Here is a 19518-nt window from a genome sequence, read left to right as displayed (position 1 = left end):
AACAGATACGTATAAGAAAAATAAAAGAAATGACAGGGACGGTGGGCACGTTGGTGCGCTTGTGCACGGCCCCTACAGATCTCTTAGGAAAGGGGTGAGGTCAATAGTAGACAGTCTAAGGTTAAAGTTTTTGGGATTTGGGGAAGAAACCACAGAGTCAGGTAGAGGATTCCAGACATTGACCACTCTGTGGCTGAAGTCGTATTTCCTGCAGTCAAGTTTGGTGCGATTAACCTTGAGTTTGTATCTATTGTGTGCTCTTGTGTTGTTATGGTTGAAGCTGTTCGTTGACAGGTAGGACATTGCAATGTACGATTTTATATACTATACTTAGATCGGACCGAAGGCGGCGTAGTTCTAGGTTTTCTAGGAGTAGAAATTAGGATCTAGAAATAGATTCTCAGACATGGTGCTTTTTTTCTTCTTTTCTTCAAAAGGCAGCTGGACTTTGTTTTTCTTTGAAGACATTTCGCTTTTCATCCAAGAAGATTCATCAGTTCTCATTGGTCAAAACTTCAGTCAGAACCAAAGAAGCTTCTTGGATGAGAAGCGAAACGTCTTCAAAGAAAAACAAAGTCCAGCTGCCTTTTGGGGGGAAAAAACACCTTTGAGACATTTGATTTGCTATTTCTTCTGGGAAAAATTCTCTGGTCTTTTGAGAGCAGCAAGAGGACTTGGTGATGTGTGGCCAGTATAAAAAGCAAACTCTGCAAGGTGGCCGATTTTTAAAAAAATGTCTAGTAGCGCCTTTTCTGTACTTTATTGAAAGGCGTAAGCTTTTACCAGGCGCCTTCTGTTGTTGATAGACTGGAATGTTTCACATTTTCTCATTTGTAAAGTGTGAAATGTGCTGTTTTGTGAAACTGATTCTATTTTGGTCTTCTCGAAACAAAAGTTGGTGCGGCAAATCTCCCTGGGTCTGTATATTTTTATTTATCAGGGGTTCTTGGTGCACTCTAAGCTTGGCTGTTTCCTTTCAGACACTCCAGTACCCAGCTAGGGAACACCACCAGTGCTAGACGAGAGTGACGGTTGCTCTTTCTTCATATACAAGTGGCTTGCCCTAGAGAGCAAGTCCCTCTGCCTTCTAGCACTGATGAAGTTCCCTAGTTGGCCCATGAAACGTCTGCAAAAAAAAACAACCTCCCAAAACAACCAAGCTCAGAGAACACCAAGGACTCCACAGTGCTCTTCCTCCTCCTCCTCCTCATCTTTGCAAATCCAACTCCCTTTTAGCACTGATAATGTTCCCTAGCTGGGTCATGAAACGTCTGCAAAAACAACAACAACCAAGCCCAGAGAGTACAAAAGACCCTTCATTTCAACCCCAAATATTCCCTGCCGTCAGGGTTAACTGTGCACTCTGTGCAAGCTTTGCCTAGTTGCTGTGCCATAAACTCACACAAGGCTCATGTGAGATGGGTGGATGTCTCTGTGGCTTTGCTGGTGGAGTTGTGTTTGCTTAATGGATGGGCTGAGCCCCATCATTAGCCAGCTTGAGGTTAGTCTCCTGGAAAACTCTGCTTCAGGAGGTCTGTCCGGTCCGTTTGGTGCAGGGCTGAGTAACTATGGCCTCTTTACGACCGGCGGGCTTCATAGTCCATAGTTGCCCACCGCTAGTTTTTGTTGAGATATTGTTGCCCCAGAGGTGCTTTTTATTTTTTTTTTCTCCTTCAAGAGGCAACTGGACTTTCTGCTTTTTCTTTGAAGACGTTTCTCTCCTCCTCCAAGAAGCTTCTTCAGCTCTGACAGGATAGTGGGGAAGGGAAGGATTTATCCCAGAGGTCTCCAAACTTGGCCACTTTAAGACTTGGGGGACTTCAACTCCCAGAATTCTCCAGCCAGCCAAGTTTGGGGACCCCTGATTTTATACTCTTTGAGAGGATGTTGTGGAGAAAAGAAGAAATACATTGTTGACAAGTCCCCTCATTCTCCTCTCCATATTTTCTTCTGTGCCCTACAACCGGATCCAAGAGGCAGCGGCAAGGGAAACCGTAGTAATATATAACTAAATCAATATCCAGGCCAAATTAAACATTAACCACCTCAAAAGCAAAGCAAACATTAAAAACGGGAGTGGGGTTAAAAAAAACAAACGGGGAGTGCAATCAAAACCCCGCGGGCCCTTCTCTGAGGCGGGCCCACTTTCAGGCGGCTGGACTCCAACTCCCAGAACCGCCTAGCCAGCAGAGCGCGGGCAGAGCAGAGCGCGGGAATTCTGGGAGTTGGAGTCCTGAAAGCGGCCCAGTTCGGAGCGGCCTAGGCCTGCCCGGGAAGGCCTCGTCGGCTGAGCGGGCGGAGGCCTCCTCCCCCTCCCTCCCCCATCCGGGCTGCTCGGCGGGGCGAGGCCGGCGGCGTCTGCGGGGCGCCTGAAAAGGCCTGACGTCCGCCTGGCTGCCCGCCCGGCCTGGGAGGCGGAGCGCGGCGCAGCGCCCTCCCGCCCAGCCCGGAGCAGCCTTTCCGCCGCCCGCATGACGCCTCGGAGCGCGCCTCGACCCCCGGTAAGGCCTCTCCCCCGCCGTCATCGAGGCCCGGCCCGCAACGCTCCCCGGCGGGACGGCCCCCCGCGCCAGGCCACGGGATGCCCGCCGCCCGGACTAGGCCCGGCTTTGTTTCCGCGGCTGGAGGCCAGCTTGGCCCCGGGAAAGCCCGGGCCTCACGCCGAGAAATTTCTCCCCCCGCTTTCCCGGGCCGCGTTTGCGAAGCTTTGCCGTTCCCCGTTTGCACCTGGCGCCGTTTTGCTCGCCCCCACCCCGAATAATGCTCTTTTTTTCCCCTCCCCTTCTGCAAAAGCGTTGTGGATTTCAGCGGTTGCAGGGAGGCTCCTATTAGGATGGGGGTGATGATGAGGATGATGATTTCGTCGCAGATGTTCGGGCTGGACTTGACATTTTTGGGGGGGCCCGAGATAGGCAGGTGTGGGTGTTGGATGGTGTTACAGATGTCGTCTCTGGATTATTGTTATTGTTATTCATCATCATCATCATCACTGGAGGTTTTCCAGAAGAGACCGGACAGTCATTTGTTTGAAATGGTACAGGGTCTCTTGCTTAAGCAAAGGGCTGGACTAGAAGACCTCCGAGGCCCCTTCCAACTCTATTCTGTTTGATTGGATCATATACCTCCCCATTATGCTTTACAGCAGGGGTCTCCAACTTTGGCCGCTTGAAGCCCGGAGGACTTCAACTCCCAGAATTCCCCAGCCAGCTTTGAAGTCCTCCGGGCTTAAAGCGGCCAAAGTTGGAGAGGCCTGCTTTGCAGCCCCTCTTTGGGTGGTTTGCAACATAGATACATTACTTGCATGTTGCTCCCAATCGTCTGGGACCCCGTGGACCACCTCAGAAGGATGGAAGGTGTTTTGTGTAGAGTAAGTAAATACAACACTAGGATAAACATAACACCTGTAACAGAAGGCTGAGTCCATAGTAAATAGCCCCTAGACTTACATACCATTGTATGGTGCTTTACAACCTTCTCTGAGTTTGAAGTCGTCCTGCTCCTGAAACTGGGTGGTTCAGATTTAAAAACAGTTTGGATTTGTAGGTTTTGGCCGCTTGTATTTTCATTTTTGGACGGTTTGCCAGGCTTGTGAATTTTGTCTCAAATCTGCAGAAACCACGGCCATGTTGTGGGGTGTGCATTCAACCATTCGCACACTTTGCTGGATAGACTGATAGCTCGATGGCCATGTCTTCATTTGAATTTTCCTCTGTAGCTGCATTTAGTCTTCAAGCTGTAACTACTTACATACATACATACATACATGCATACATACATACATACATACATATTTTCAAGTAACCCTCTATGTTTAAAATGCCACACTTCACTCTTCAGAGCTGCGTTTTCTTTTTTGGAATAATAGTACATTTAATTGCGGTGGAAATAACTGTTGGAGAGAAATAAATGAGTGGAGATTCCCATATTCCTTTGGCTGGGTTATTGCATGTCTTCCCCCTGTCTTAATGTCAGCGGGTGAGCGGCCCACTTGAAAAGTTATAAGGCAGTCCTCGACTTAACATCGGTTCATTTAGTGAATGTATCTATTCAAATTGATTTCAATTTATTTCATTTATTCAAATATACTTCAACCGTTTCAGTGACCATTCGAAGTTTCAATGGCACTGTATCTTAGGACCATTTTTCTCGCCACCATTGCTGCACGCCCCCCCCCCATGTGATCAAAAGAGGACGCTTGCCAATTGATTCACAGTTACAACCGTTTCCAGGTCCCTGTTTCATGGTGATCCATCCCTTTTGCGACAGGACAAGCAAAGTCAATGGGAAAGCCACTTAACCGTGTTACTAACCATGGCAGAGATTCACTTAATAACCGTGGCGAGAAAGGTCACAACATGGGGCAACACGTACTTAATGAGTGTCTTACTCAGCAGCAAATTTGGGGCTCAGTGGTAGTCGTAAATTGAGGACTGCCTGTGCTCTTACCTGGGGTTGCAGCTGGTTTTATGGCGCTGCAGGTTGAGCTACTTGCCATAAATCCTCCCTTGCTCTAAAAAGCCATTTTGTTCTCCAAGTGGAAACCATCCCCAGGCCTTCCTACACAGCTGCCCTGGACTGACAGATGTTTGGCCTTGTTGAGGTTGCTCCTCCTCTCCTGGCAGAACAACCGGCCAGAAGTTAATGCAGAGGCCTCCAAACTTGGCCACTTTAAGACTGGTGGACTTTAACTCCCAGAATGGAGAATTCTGGGAGTTGAAGTCCACCAGTCTTAAAGTGGCCAAGTTTGGGGACCTCTGCATTAACTTCTGGCTGTTACCTACTTGCCCTGGATGCAGAAGAGGAAGACACAGATGGGCCTCGACTTACGACATACAATCGAGATCAGGATTTCTCTTGCTGTTATTCACTGGGCCTTGCATAATTTTGCGACCATTTTGGCCAGAGTTGTTAAGTGAATCGCTACGGTTGTTCAATGAATCAAGCAGTCATTAAGCGAATTCATCTCCTCCCCCCCCCCATTGACTATGCTTGTCAGAAACCAGCTGGGAAGGTCCCAAATGGTGACCACGTGACACCCCCCCACACACGAGGCTGCAACCGTCGTAAATACGAGCTCGTTGCCAAGGGCCTGGATTTTGATTAAGTTGGCTGTAAGGATGTTGCTACGGTCGCAACTATGAGAACTGATCCCTTTTTTCAGTGCTGTTGTAAACGTCAAAACAATCACTAAACGAATGGTTGTAATTCGAGGACTACCTGTCATAAAACTCCTGGATTCCCCCCTCATCCCAATAACAGACTTATCAGGAAGCCCAGATAAATTAACTCACCGTATTCTTACTTTTGCCTAATCCTTTGCATGAAAACCCGTATTGTTGGGGGGCCACAGGCCAGCTCTCTAATCCAGGGGTCTCCAACCTTGGCCCCCTGAAGCCTTGTGGCTTTGCTGGCTGAGGAAATCTGGGAGTTGAAGTCCACAAGTCTTCAGGGGGCCCAGGTTGGAGACCCCTGCTCTAAACCCCTTAGAGAGGACTGCCAAACACTGAAACGGTCTATACGTCCGAGTGCCGTGGCTGTTGCTCTTTTGAATGTCTGCTTTATGGTGAGAGCGCCTTCTTAAAAGTCTGGGAGCCCATCCTTTCTTCCCTGGCAAGTGGTGGTCCTCCTACTGGTAGTAGGGATTGGAGAGTTTTCCTAACGGCAGCTTGGGAAGGGAGGCACCCCGGTGCTTGCAGGTCCGTTAGCATGTAAGAAGATCCAAGTGTTGTTTTTGCAAACTGTGGCCCTCAAGCTCAGCAACTTGGACGAGGCCTGGACTTCAACTCCCGGAATCCCTCAGCTGTCATGCGGGGAACTGACGTCAGTGCAATCCTAAAAATTTGCTGAGTTTGACAGACACGAGCTGTGGTGTTGAACCTAGTGCTGAGCCTTAACTCCGTTTAAAAGATGGTCTCCCTCTGTGCAAAGTTAGGAGCGGGCTCAACCGTGTGTGGTCGATGCCTCTTCGAATTGTCCTGTTGCTTCTCCTTCGTTGGGATTGTTTAAGCCAAGGGTCTTCCAACTTGGCAAATTTAAGCCCTGTGGAGTCCAACTCCCAGAATTCCTGAGCTAACATGACCGGAGGAGGAATTCTGGGAGTTGAAGTCCACCCGTCTTAAAGCTGCCAAGTTTGAAGGCCCCTGTTTTAAACGACAAATTCCGGGTGTGCAGCACTTCACGAAGAGAAGCTTTCAAAAACGTCTACCTAGTTCTTCCATCGTGGGATCTGGAATTCTGCTTTACAGCTGTCAGAGCTTACGACCGTACTGGGCAGACTCCATTATTGTCATAAGGTGAGGACTACCTGTACTGGGGAAATCCCTTTGCATCAGGAGCTGGCCGGTCGTTGCAACTCAGACTCATAGGGGTTTTTTTTTCCCCTGACCTCTATGGGACTGGGAGAGTTTAGGGTTTTTTTTAATTATAGGCAGTCCTCGAGTTTCAATCCTTTGTTTAGTGACCGAAGTTACAACGGCACTGCAAAAAGTGACTTTTGACCGTTTTTCCCGCTTATGACTGTTGCAACATCTCTCTGGTCACGTGATCAAAACCCAGATGCTTGGCAACTGGCATGTACTTACGATGGTTGCAATGTCCCAGGTTCATGCGGTCCCCTTTTGCGACCTTCAGACCAGCAAAGTCAATGGGGGAAGCCAGGCTCACTTAACGACTGTGTTGCTAAGAACCGCGGTGACTCGCTTAACACTTAACAGCGGACTCCCCGTCTTAGTTTTCTGACTCACAAAAGAAGCAGCGCCCGTCTGTTTTAACCTTCCTTCTGCTCAAAATAGCCAGCCTTCAAAACAAAAGTTATTCCCCAGGATAAGACGTCGAGGCTGAAAAATAAATCGATGTGAAGGGTTTGTCTTGAGAGATTAAAAGTCTTTCTGTTCGATTTTCTTTTTTTAGGATTAAGAGTTAGCCTAGTGATCTCTCTTCCTGTTCCTTTTAATCGGGCCTCAGGGGCAGAATAGTAACATATCTCTAAATTCAGAGCAGGATGCGTAGGGGAAAGTGGGAAAAAATGGCTTCCATAATGAGAATTGCCCCCCATCTCCCTCTCTCTCCCCCCACGTGTGTGTGTGTGTGTGTGTGTGTGTGTGTGTGTGTGAAGCTTGCTATCAGTAGGTGTCAGGGACGGCCGCTTCCCGTTTTTTCACTTTCTTACATCGAAAGACAAGCAAAAGTTTGCTTTTAGGTTTTTGGTTTTTTTTCTCATTCCTGAATCATGCAAAATACCCCTGGTTTTATTTTTTTTAAGCAAAACAAAGAGCGCGTCAATTGCTTTTTCGTTTTGTTCCCCACACGTGCAGTTTACTATTCAAAACACTTCATTGGAACATTCCCGTTGAGAGCCTTGGTTTCAATATCGAAGCAAAACATTGTCCTTATCCCTATCATTTTTATTGTTATTTTAGGAAGCTAACCTAGGCAGCTTACGAGGAAAAAAGGAAGGAAAGGAAAGGGGTTTCAAACAGAAGTAAAATAATAAGAGTGCTAATAGAAACCATGACCAAGGAACACAAATCGGAATAAATACATCCATAGGATAACCAGAGAGAGAGAGCAATAGCACCTAGACTTATATACCGCTTCACATGCTTTATAGCCCTCTCTGAGGGGTTTATAGAGGTCAACCATCTGGGTCCTCATTTTACTGATCTGGGAAAGACGGTAGCCTGAATCAACCTGGTCAGGATCAAACTTCTGGCTGTGGGCAGTCTGCCTGCCATGCTGCTTCCTAACCATTGCAAAAGGAAGGAAGGAAGGAAGGCAGGGAGGGAGGGAAGTGGAAAGGGAAGAAGGAAGGCAGTAGCGTTTAGACTTATATACCGCTTTCCAGTCCCCTCTAAGTGGTTTACGGAGTCAGCCTGTGCGCCCCCCCCCCGCCCCCAACAATCTGGGTCCTCATTTTACCCACCTTGGAAGGATGGAAGGCTGAGTCAACCTGGAGCCAGGTGGTCAGGATCAAACTGCTAGCTAACGGGCAGAGTTGGCCTGCCATCCCGCACTCGGACCACGGGGCCACCAGGGCTCTCAAGGTGGACGGGTGGAGAGCAGGGAGCCAGGGGGAACCCCAGGCCAAGCCAGGTCTAGGAGGCTGGGGCCGCATCTTACCCAGGAGGGCGGGGGGGGCGGTCCGTTCTACGTTGCAATGACACTGAATCTGCAGCAATTCACTTAATGACTGTGGCAAGAAAGGTCGTAAAATGGGGCAAAACTCACTTAATGAAAGTCTTACTTGACATCAGATTCGGGGCTCAGTTGTGGTCATAAGTCAAGGACTGCCGAGGTTTGTATTTGTCCTGGGCTCATTCGCCCTGCTTGGGGGGGGGGCTGTGACCCCCAAAGGAGCAGCGAGAGGAGTGCCTAGAGCAGCCTGCTTACGTTGCCGCAGGAGCCAAGTTTTGAGGACAGACGGTCCGCGCAGCGTTTTGAGACTTAAAGCTGATTTTAGCTGCTGCCTGGGGTTACGTATTCTTTTTTTTTTCTTTGCGTTTCGTTTTAATTGACCCATTGGGAATTCATTCTGATTGCGGTGGTGGATGAAGTTAGTAAATAAACGTAGGAAGGAATTAGACCCAGGCAGAGCCGTTTAATCCTTTGACCAGGGAATCCGTTGACTGCCGGGTGGTTTTAGAATTTCTGGATTTGCTCAGTTAGCAGAGTTCAGATTGCAAATAGGGCTGTGGGTGCAATTCCCGAACGTTAATGCTGCATCAACAATTCCTCTTTCTGGAAAAACAGAATGAGAGACACGCAGGCCTAAGAGCGGGATATTGCGGCGTGTTGGCTGTGTTCACACAAACCTGGCGCCTGCTTGGTTATTGCTAGGGGGTTTGCCATAGTGACCAATGTATCTGTCGCTTGGGTGGAGGATGAGGTTGTGGGTTGGTTCCCGAATGTTTCATTACCAAGCTAGGTAACAGCTTCAGCGGCGTTCGGGTTAGGAGTTGAGGAGGTTCAACTCCGCTGAAGATCTTACCTGGTAATGGAACCAACCAGAAGCTTGGAGGAGGAATCTCCACTCTCATTGTTAGGGGCATCTAATCAGGGGTCCTTGGTGCTTTCTGAGCTGGTGCTCAGAAGTCCACAAGTCTTAAAGTTGCCAAGGTTGGAGACCCCCCCCCTGATTTAAACTGTTTACGGGTGTGCGTGTGTGTGTGTGCAAGGGGAAAGTCTCCTTTTCGGAAGGCTTGGCTCGATCCCACTGGATTCTTCTAAAAGGAGCCAGCAGGCGCCACACGTTTTCTACCTCTTATGACCAGTATTTATTTCTCGATCCATCTATTTATGATTGAATCGATACGCCGCAAAGGAACCAGACAATCCTTCTGGAGAGTTCTGGGTGCGGCTTTGCCAAGGAGCGGCTGGTTCTTCGAGACCTTGGGATAGTGGCCAAAGCTAATGGAGGTCAGAGTCCAGGGGTTGGAGGAAGGAGAAGCTTCACACCACCTTGCTGGATGAGGCGATGTAAAGTTACACCGGAAAGATAGCTAAGCTGCCTTCAGTCGCGTTTTTTTTTTTTTTAAGAGAAGGTAAACACGTCAGGCGACGTTTGTCAACACCTCGCACGCCTGCCCTTTGGATAGAAGAGGATTTGCATGTCACAATTAACAACAAAGAAAGCCCATCACGTTCACCCCACCTGCACGCGGTTGCACCTTGCGTGACTCGTTTGGACAGCTCGTCCTTTAAAACTGGTTGGTTGGGTCTTGGGGAAATCGGAGCCATGCGCTCCCTTCCAGGTGTGAGTTTAGATTGCCTTCAACTTTTGCAGAAGAGCTAAAGGGGCTTTAGCTGAACGTGAGGATTAGTATTTGGGTTTTTGATGGGTTGTTTTTTTTTTTAAATGGCAGGGCGTCGGAAGCCATCCAAGCCCCTGGGCTGGATCAAAGCGGGGAAACTTGGCTAGCCGCACAAATTCCTCCTAATTTGGGATTAAATTTGTTTGGTTTTTTTGCAAAATGAATTGTGGCTTGATAACTCGTGTGCCTCGACCACTTTCAAATGAGTGGACTTCAACTCCCAGAATTCCCCAGCCAGCTGGCTGGCTGGGGAATTCTGGGAATTGAAGTCCACAGATTTTGAAAGCGGCCGCAGTTGAGAAACACATAATATTTTGGAGAAATTTGTTTTTTTTAATCTGCTAGCACTTATTTGCCCGGGGGCTAAAGTGTCCATTGCCCCTCTTTTTTCCTTTTCCCAGGCTGAGTAAATAAATATTTTCCACGGTTGAAAACAAATCCCTCCTTTTTTCCTGGCACCTCCCCTGTCTTTTCCAAGGGCTAATTATTGCTCAAAAGTAGAACATGGAGCAAACACAATGGTTAAGGCAGCATCTTAATTGCAGTTTTTTACCCCAGCGTTTTTAAATTGGCCGCTTTAAGACGGTGGGCTTCAACGCCCGGAAAACCCCAACCCCATGGCTGGCTGGGGAATTCTGGGTGCTGAAGTCCACGTGGTCCAGGTTGGAGACCCCTGGTCGAGACCCCGTTGAAGTTAGCATCTCCTTGTGCAGGAGACCCTGCCTTTCTCTACCTGTATTTCGTAGACCCCCCTCTCGCAGGCTTCCGTTTGGTGGTGCCCTGTTGTTCTGTTTTAAAATAAAAGGTAAGATTTTTTGCATAAACCGAAACTGTTTTGCAAGAAGGGAAGCTTATTAGCCTTGCAATAGACTTGCCAGTGTTCAACTAGCCAGGATAATGTGTGTTTCTGTCCTTCGTTTTATTTTAGTTCACTGCTTTTTTTCACCGTTTTTGTTTTTTCTCCATTTATTTTTTTTTCCCTTTTGGATTTTAACCTTTTGAAATAAAATAAAATGGTTGAAGTGGGGGAAAAAAAAAAGTAAAGTTGCATAAAGTTGATATCGCTGCCCTTCAATATAGGGCTGGCCGTTGATGCCACCTGCCAGTATCGAGTCCAGTTTTCCTTTGGCGCAAAGACTTGTGTGACCCCTATAACATTTTTAAAGTCAGCAGGATTAGCTTAAAGCAGCCCCTGTAGGCTTGTGTTCCTCCAGTGGGTTGGATCCCTTTAAATGACATCCTTTGCAAACCGTCCCCGCCTCTTTCCGCTTGACCGGCAGGCAGAAAAATGGAAGCCGACACGGACTGGCCTTCAGATGGGTTCACCTGTTTGTTTCGGGTGCTACTGTACAATCCAGCCGTTTTTTCGAGCTGTGCAAAGACCTGTCTGCTTCCCCTTCAGTCAGAATAGAGCTGGAAGGGACCTGGGAGATCTTCTAGCCCAACCCCTTCCTCAAGCAGATCCTACTTCAGGCAAGGGGGAATGTTCCTCCGGTGATGTCGGACCCACAAGACAAGGTCTCCTTCCAACGGATTAAATATTCTTCACTGTCAGGAAGTTCCAGGATTAGTTTCCATCCGTTGCTTCGCTCCTGTCCTGCCTTGTGGGGCTTTGGAGAATAATTTGACCCCCTCTTCTTTGGGTCAGCCCCTCAAATGCTGGAATAATGCTATCATGCCCCCCATCCTTCTTTTCTCTAGACTGGCCAACGCCAAATCCTGCAATGTTTTTGTCTCTGGGCCTTTAATCATCTTAGTTGCTCTTTGTTGAATTTTTTCCAAAGCCTCGACATCTTTTTTTGTAATGTGACCAAAACTGGATGCAGTATTCCAGGTGGGGCCTTACTAAGGCTTTACAAAGCGGTACTAATACTTAATACCTCCCTGTGTCTCCCCCCCCCTCCCTTCCCTATACCTTGGAGTTGTGAACCATCTGTAACTGCTTAAAAAATCTTGGTTGTCCAATAGCAAGAATTGGCTGCAAAATGCAGCCGTTAATGAAAAAAACGTGTCTTTAAATCTTGTGGGTGTTTCCAAACAGTTCTCTGTGTGTGTGTGTGTGTGTGTGTGTGTGTGTGTGTGTGTGTGTGTGTGTGTGTACATTCTTCTGTAGCACTATCAAGTCTGCGTCCCCCTCCCTCTTCTTGGCCTCTGATTGCAGAGCTCACCGTGTGTTGCGTAGAAATTGTGTCAAGTTGGGGCATCCCTCACAGTTGTGGTGTGATGTGACTTTACGGCTTGGAAAGAAATCCAGGGTGGCAAAAATAAGAGCCGCAATGGTTTGGCTTGAGGTTTCTATCGCTTCCTCGACCTACGACCACGATAGAGCCCAGGTTCTCTGTTGGCTAGGCGGGAGAATTATCAAACGTGTTTCGGTCCCATTTTACGACCGTTCACGTCTCTGGGGGTGAAGTGAATCCCTGCAGTTGGTAAGTTAGTCACACGGTGGTTAAGTGAATCTGGTTTTCCCACCGACTTGGCTTGGCGGAAGGTCGCGAAAGGGGAGCGGCGATAAAACAGGCGGGGTGGCGCAGTGGTCAGAGTGCAGTACTGCAGGCTCCTTCTGCCAACTGCCGACTGCCTGCAATTTGGCAGTTCGAATCTCATCAGGCTCAAAGGTTGACTCGACCTTCCGTCCTTCTGAGGTGGGTACAATGAGGACCCAGACTGTTGTGGGGTAAGAGGCTGGCTCTGTAAACTGCTTAGAGCAGGGGTATCCAACCTTGGCCACTTTAAGCCTGGAGGACTTCAACTCCCAGAATTCCCCAGCCAGCTTTGCTGGCTGGGGAATTCTGGGAGTTGAAGTCCTCCAGGCTTAAAGTGGCCAAGGTTGGACACCCCTGGCTTAGAGAGGGCTGTAAAACATTGTGAGGCCGTATACAAGTCTAAATGCTGTTGCTGGCAAACTCTGCCCATTGCCAGCAGTTCAATCCTGACCAACGCCAGGTTGACTCAGCCTTCCGTCCTTCCGCAGTGGGTTCAATGAGGATCCAGATTGTTGGAAGCAAGAGGCTGACTCTGTAAACCGCATAGAGGGGGCTGCGAAGCACTGTGAAGCGGTATAGAAGTCTAAGGGCTATTGCTATCGCACGGCACTGCGGCCGTCATAAACATGAACCATCTACTTTTGGACCGCGTGACCCTCAGGGTGCTGCAATGGTCATAAGCACGAAAATGGTCATAGGTCACTTTTTAAAATTGAACTTCAAATAGTCACTAAACGGCTGATTGCCTGTATAGTTTTGAGTCATTGGAAGTGGGTGTAGCTGGGTCAGAGGGCCGAAGGCAGCAGCCTCAGTTGTGTGTGTGTGTGTGTGTGTGTGGTGACTTATGCTAAATTGCTGTGGAGAACCCACCAGAAATAACCCCCCAGGGTATCATCATCATGGAAGGGGCTGCAACGCCAGCAAACCTGGTGGGCTTGTTTTGAGTGTCAGCTGCTCAACTGGATTTATGTTAGCCCAGAATTCCATGTGCAGATAGTCCTGGACTCCCATTGGGGTTTTTTTTCTTCTTCCTATAATAGATTTTTATTAGTTTATCAAAGTATAAAATACAGAGAGCAATTTTAAAAAGTAATAGAAAACTGGAGGGAAGGAAAAAAGAAAAAAAAAGAGAAAATATAGAGGAAAGAAGAAAGAAAAAGGCACAGACTTCCAACTCTCTTTAGCATAGCAGAAGATAAACAACATCACAACCTCAACTTTTTACTTTTACACAACTCTCTGTGTGTGTGTACATATACATGCACACACACACACACACATACATACTAGCCCTTTTTATAGCAACAAACCTAGTAATCTGCAAAAACAAAGTCAAAGTTTCATATATATATATATATATATATATATATTCATTCCATTGCAAGCACAAAAATCGGACGCAATTTCCAAATAGAAGCAAAACTGAATATATTCTTTTCTTTGGATTAAAAAAAGAAAAAAGGGTCCATTTAACCATCTCTGCTTCTCCTCCTTTTCTAAGTGGGGTGTAAACGTCCGTTATCCCAACTTAACGGCTAATGGTGGCCTTCGTATTCTTTTCCTTCTACAGGTTTGGATGTGACCCGTAGAAGACGGCGAAGATGTCGCTTCACAACACCAGAGCCTCGGTGCTCCTGGCCTGGGTAAAATCGAGAACCCTTTGCAAGAGTGGCTTTGGAGCAGGGTCGGGCAACTCACGGCAGCTTTATAAGCTTTTGTGGACTTCAACTCCCAGAATTCCTGAGCCAGCCAGAATGGCTGGCTCAGGAATTCTGGGAGTTGAAGTCCCCCCCATCTCAAAGTGACTGCCTGTGAGATGTGATGGAGACGCAGGAATGCTTTTACGTCTGCCCATATTGGCAGCTCTTCATGTTTATAGTTTGGGGGTTTATTGGGTTATATTTGGTGTGGGAAAATAGGATGTGGATCATCAGATAATGGCAGCCACATACTAGGAATAGAAGCAACAGCGTTCTTTTGCTAAACTGGGAGGGTTTTAAAAAAGATATGTTAATGTTTGAAAGCATGGAAACAGTTGGGATGTGGGGGGGGGAAGGTTTAAACCCTAATGTTCTTTTTGGGCACGGGCCAGCATGTATTATTCTCCAAAGAGGACCCCCCTTCTCCAGCCTAGTTTTTTCCCCCCCGGCTGCCTCCTTGACCAGCGTTTCAGAATAACGCCTAGCGGAATGACCCCCACGGGAACGCTGGCGTGTGGCTGCTCACGTGGCTCTCCTTCTCCGCAGGTGAACAGCCTGAAGCTGGGGGATGCCGTTACTTCGTTGTCTGACCTCCAGGATTGCAGCCTTTTCCTCAAGATCATCAGCAAAATGTAAGGCGGATGTCAGCGTCTTTAGGCTCTGGCACCAAGGGTCCCCAACCTCTGGACCACTGCAAGGACCTCTGGCAAGGTCCCCAACCTCTGGACCACTGCAACCAGGCCACAGAAGTAGTGGGCAAGCGTGTGTGTGCGTGTGTGTGTGTGTGCACGTGTGTGTGAAGCTGAATTTGTGAAAGTGGCACCCGTGCACGGAACCATTCTCCCCCGCCCTCGCGCAAGTCTGCAAAAGCCGGAAGGTTTGGGGAACTCTGCCTTAGATCCTATTCGTTTAGGATGCTGCTGACCCTCATCCAGCTGTTCCTGAGCTGGGCCAAAGACCTGGCTGCTTCTCCATCCCCACCTCCAGATGTGATAAATAAATAAAATAGAAGCCAGCCATTTAGGGGAAAAAATCAGCAGGTATCAATGTTGCAAGTGGTCCAGACAGAGCAGCGTTGCTCAATTTTGGCAGCTTTCAAGATACGTGGACTTCCAACTCTCAGAACGCCCCAGGCACAAATTGTGGGAGTTGAAGTCTACACAAGTTAAAGTTGTCAGTAGAAATACTGGACTAGGTGACCCTTCTGGTCTCTTCCAACTCTTATCGTCCATGGCTGGCTGGGGAATTCTTGGAGTTGAGGTCCACATATCTTAAAAGTTGCCAAGGTTGACAAACATTGGTCCAGAAGATTTACTCAATTATATCTTCCTTCCTTCCTTCCTTCCTTCCTTCCTTTCTTCCTTCCCTTCCCTTCCCTTCCCTTCCCTTCCCTTCCCTTCTCTCTCTCTCTCTCTCTCTCTCTCTCTCTCTCTCTCTCTCTCTTTCTCTCTCTCCCTCCTTTCCTTGCCCCCCTCTCTTTCTCTTTCTCCCTCCCTCCCTCTTTCCTTCCTTCCTTCCTCCCTCCTTCCCTTCCCTTCTCTCTCTTTCTCCCTCCCTCTTTCCTTCCTTCCTTCCTCTCTCTCTCTCTTTCTCTTCTTCTCCCTCCCTCCCTCCCTCCCTCTTTCCTTCCTCCCTCTCCCTCCCTCCCTCCCTCTTTCCTTCCCCCCTCTCTCTCTCTTTCTCTTTCTCTTTCTCTGTCTGTCTTTCTGTCTGTCTTTCTGTCTGTCTTTCTGTCTGTCTTTCTTTCTTTCTTTCTTTCTTTCTTTCTTTCTTTCTTTCTTTCTTTCTCTCTCTCTCTCTCTCTCTCTCTCTCTCTCTCTCTCTCTCTCTCTCTCTCTCTTCTTTCTTTCTTTCTTTCTTTCTTTCTTTCTTTCTTTCTTTCCAGACATGGCACACAGGAGGGGCAGGATGTTTCCCAGCAGAGTGTGGCAGAGCGGGTGACTCAAGTCGTCAGCTTCCTCCAGAGTAAGTGCTTCCATCAGTTGGAAGATCTTTAAGTCTGGGGGAGGTGGGAAATTGGCAACAGCCACACAAACACACCCACACCCGTGCACAAAACAACCCAGCTTTATCCGGCAGAGGCTCTGGGCTGTTCAGCTGCAGTGAAACTGGGACTCTTTAAGTGTGTCTAGGTCACTTTTCTCAGTAGCTCTCGTAACTTCAGACAGTAACTAAATGAACAGTCGCAAGCCGAGGACGAACCTGTAGCACAGCTGCACGCTGCTCAAACTGAAACCAGATTCAAACAGCCGCGGCATCCCAGCAAAACTGGGCCGGCTTAGAAGTTTGGCATGAGTCAGAATGGGGGGGGGGGGGGGGAAGGCCGTGGGGCCAGGACCCGAGGTGGGAGTCCCTGACGGGGCGGCATTCAGGGTTCACTTACGCTTCGCCCCCCCGTCTCCTTCCAGAAATCTGCAAGCACAAAGCCTCCCCACACAGCCTGGTGTCCCAGGAGAAGCTTTTAGCGGCGGAAGAGCTGGAGTTGGCCAAGGTAGGGCCAGCTCCTTGGAGTTGGTGGCTCCCCGTGTTTGGGGCCTGGGCCGGCCTGGGACGGGACGGGGCTGAAGGAAGGCTCAGTCTGGGGAAAAGAAGAGGCCTGGGCTCATTGCTCAGGTGCCAGGGAGGAGAAGATAGTCAAGAACTATCGATCCATTTATTTATTTCTATCCTGTCTAAGTCACTGAGGGACCCAGAAGTCCAGGATGGATGCATCGCCCCCATTCGAAGCCCTCTAGAGCAGGGGGTCTCCAACCCGGACCACTTTAAGACCTGTGGACTTCAGCTCCCAGAATTCAAAGCAAAGCTGGCTGAGGAATTCTGGGGGTTGAAGTCCACAAGTCTCAAAGCGGCCCAGGTTGGAGGCCCCTGACTTAGATGACCCCTCTGGTCTCTTCCAACTCTATCATTCCTGGCTGCCTGGGGAATTCTGGGGGTTGAAGTCCACAAGGCTTAAAGGGGCCCAGGTTGGAGACCCCTGACTTAGATGACCCCTCTGGTCTCTCCCAACTCTATCATTCATGGCTGCCTGGGGAATTCTGGGAGTTGAAGTCCACAAGTCTTAAAGGGGCCCAGGTGGGAGACCCCTGACTTAGATGACCCTTCTGGTCTCTCCCAACTCTATCATTCCTGGCTGGCTGGGGAGTTCTGGGAGTTGAAGTCCACAAGTCTCAAAGCGGCCCAGGTTGGAGGCCCCTGACTTAGATGGCCCTTCTGGTCTCTCCCAACTCTATCATTCCTGGCTGGCTGGGGAGTTCTGGGGGTTGAAGTCCACAAGTCTCAAAGCGGCCCAGGTTGGAGACCCTGACTTAGATGACCCTTCTGGTCTCTCCCAACTCTATCATTCCTGGCTGGCTGGGAGTTCTGGGGGTTGAAGTCCACAAGTCTCAAAGCGGCCCAGGTTGGAGGCCCTGACTTAGATGACCCCTCTGGTCTCTCCCAACTCTATCATTCATGGCTGCCTGAGGAATTCTGGGAGTTGAAGTCCACAAGTCTTAAAGGGGCCCAGGTGGAAGACCCCTGACTTAGATGACCCTTCTGGTCTCTTCCAACTCTATCATTCCTGGCTGGCTGGGGAGTTCTGGGGTTGAAGTCCACAAGTCTCAAAGCGGCCCAGGTTGGAGGCCCCTGACTTAGATGGCCCTTCTGGTCTCTTCCAACTCTATCATTCCTGGCTGGCTGGGGAGTTCTGGGGTTGAAGTCCACAAGTCTCAAAGCGGCCCAGGTTGGAGGCCCCTGACTTAGATGGCCCTTCTGGTCTCTTCCAACTCTATCATTCCTGGCTGGCTGGGGAGTTCTGGGGTTGAAGTCCACAAGTCTCAAAGCGGCCCAGGTTGGAGGCCCCTGACTTAGATGGCCCTTCTGGTCTCTTCCAACTCTATCATTCCTGGCTGGCTGGGGAGTTCTGGGAGTTGAAGTCCACAAGTCTCAAAGCAACTCAGGTTGGAGACCTCTGCTCCAGGTGACTGTTTTTTTCTCTCTCTCTCTCTGCTCTTCCGAGGTGGTGATGCTGCTGCTGTACTCGGCCTCCATGAGCGATAAGATTCCCCGGGAGTGGAGCACGCTCGAACACAGCCTCCAGGTAAGGGAGATCTCGTCAGCCAGCCAGGCGCCGCCTCATCTACCCGTCAGCAGCTGGACTGCCGGGGGTGGGTGGGGGGGCTGCCTTTGGCCTCTAGAGGCCCCTGCCCCTTGCATTGCATCCTGCCAATTCAGCAGCGTAGGTAGCCCTCAACTCACAGCGGTTCATTTAGCGGCCGTTTAAAGTTACAGAGGCACTGGGGGAAAAAAAGCGACTCGCGGCCGTTTTCCCACACTTCACGACCGTTGCAGCGTCCCCATGTTCGCGTGACGCTTGGCAGCTGACTCGAATTTACGACGGTCGCAGCGTCAGGTGATCCCCTTTGGCGACCAGCAAAGGGGGAAACCAGATTCCCTGAGCGACGGTGTCACTAACTGAAGAACTGCAGTGATGCCCTTAACGACTGAAGTAGCCAGAAAGATCCTAAAAGGGGCAAAAGTCACTTAATGCCTCGCTTAGCCACGGAAATTTTGGGCTCGGTGGGGTTGCAAGTGGAGGCCTGTCTATGGTTCTCCTTGTTTGGAGGAAGGACTTTTGAGAAGGGCAACGCCCCGTGAAAAGCGAGTTCTGGCCTGGCGGGTGGGGGGCATAGACTTCCGTCTGATTTCCTTTTGCTAGACCTTCCCTGGATAACTGGGTGCCTCCTGTCCCCCCCACCCTCTTCCCCCCGCAGACGGAGATGGCCAAATTCCTGAACTTCATGCTCTACAATGAAGACTGCCACAGCGAAGACCTCGAGAACTTCCTCCAAAAGAAAAGTGAGTGCTGGGTGGGCGAGCAAGTAGGTTGCAGTGTGCGGTGCTTTGACTAGGATCCCCCCACCCCCGTCTATCGACCAAAGAGAAGCTTTGTGGCTCAGGGGTAAACAGGGAGGTCTGCCACCTTGGTGGATTCCTTGCAGACGTTTCGTCACCCAGCTAGGTAACCTCATCCGTGTTGGGAGGGAGCGGGGTTTTCCGGGAGGAGGAGGAGAAGTTTTGGGTTCTTGGTGCTTTCTGAGCTTGGTGGTTTCACGAGCCAGCTAGGTAAGGACAGGGCATGGATGCTGTTCCTTAGTTGGGTCATGAAACGTCTGCATCCAGGACTACCTGAAATGGGAGTTGTAGTCCAGAAGGTCTGGAGGCCACCAAGTTGAGAAGATCGAGGTCCCTTCGCGGATATAAAGACGCTACAACAGAGATACCCCTTAAGGGTATTAAGCTTATCCGTGGTTCCGTCTTTAGACTCCCAGTCTGATCATTATTTAATCTGGCTGACCCTTTTATATTTGGTAGTTTCTCTGTTTCTCTTCTTCTTTCTTCCTGACCTTATGAAGTTCTTGTTCGTCAACTTCTCCAAAACAGAGAAGTTCCTAATGTTTTCTGCGGTGAGAGAATTCCTCCGGCTCTTAAAACTTAACTTCTTTTGACCCTTCTTAGTAGGGGGGAAAAAGCAGTTAAATGGAA

At 49.2% G+C, this 19518-nt stretch overlaps 1 protein-coding gene across 1 annotated transcript in view; it reads left to right on the top strand.

Moving 5' to 3' along the window:
• The first annotated feature begins 2306 nt into the window (after positions 1-2306).
• Positions 2307-19518, top strand: part of LOC113451117 (nuclear mitotic apparatus protein 1) — a 37995-nt gene continuing 20783 nt past the window's right edge. Inside the window, 7 exon segments of the mRNA XM_087937872.1 lie at positions 2307-2501; positions 13866-13938; positions 14542-14627; positions 15881-15960; positions 16404-16486; positions 17993-18073; positions 18747-18831. Coding sequence (XP_087793998.1) covers positions 13897-13938; positions 14542-14627; positions 15881-15960; positions 16404-16486; positions 17993-18073; positions 18747-18831 — 457 coding nt within the window. The 5' untranslated portion in view covers positions 2307-2501; positions 13866-13896.

This window comes from Pseudonaja textilis, chromosome 7 (genome assembly GCF_049901715.1).
Source record: "Pseudonaja textilis isolate UNSWEBS1 chromosome 7, rPseTex1.2, whole genome shotgun sequence".
NCBI lineage: Eukaryota > Metazoa > Chordata > Lepidosauria > Squamata > Elapidae > Pseudonaja > Pseudonaja textilis.
Note: the sequence above shows the minus strand (reverse complement) of the source record. Positions and strands in the feature narration are given on the sequence as shown.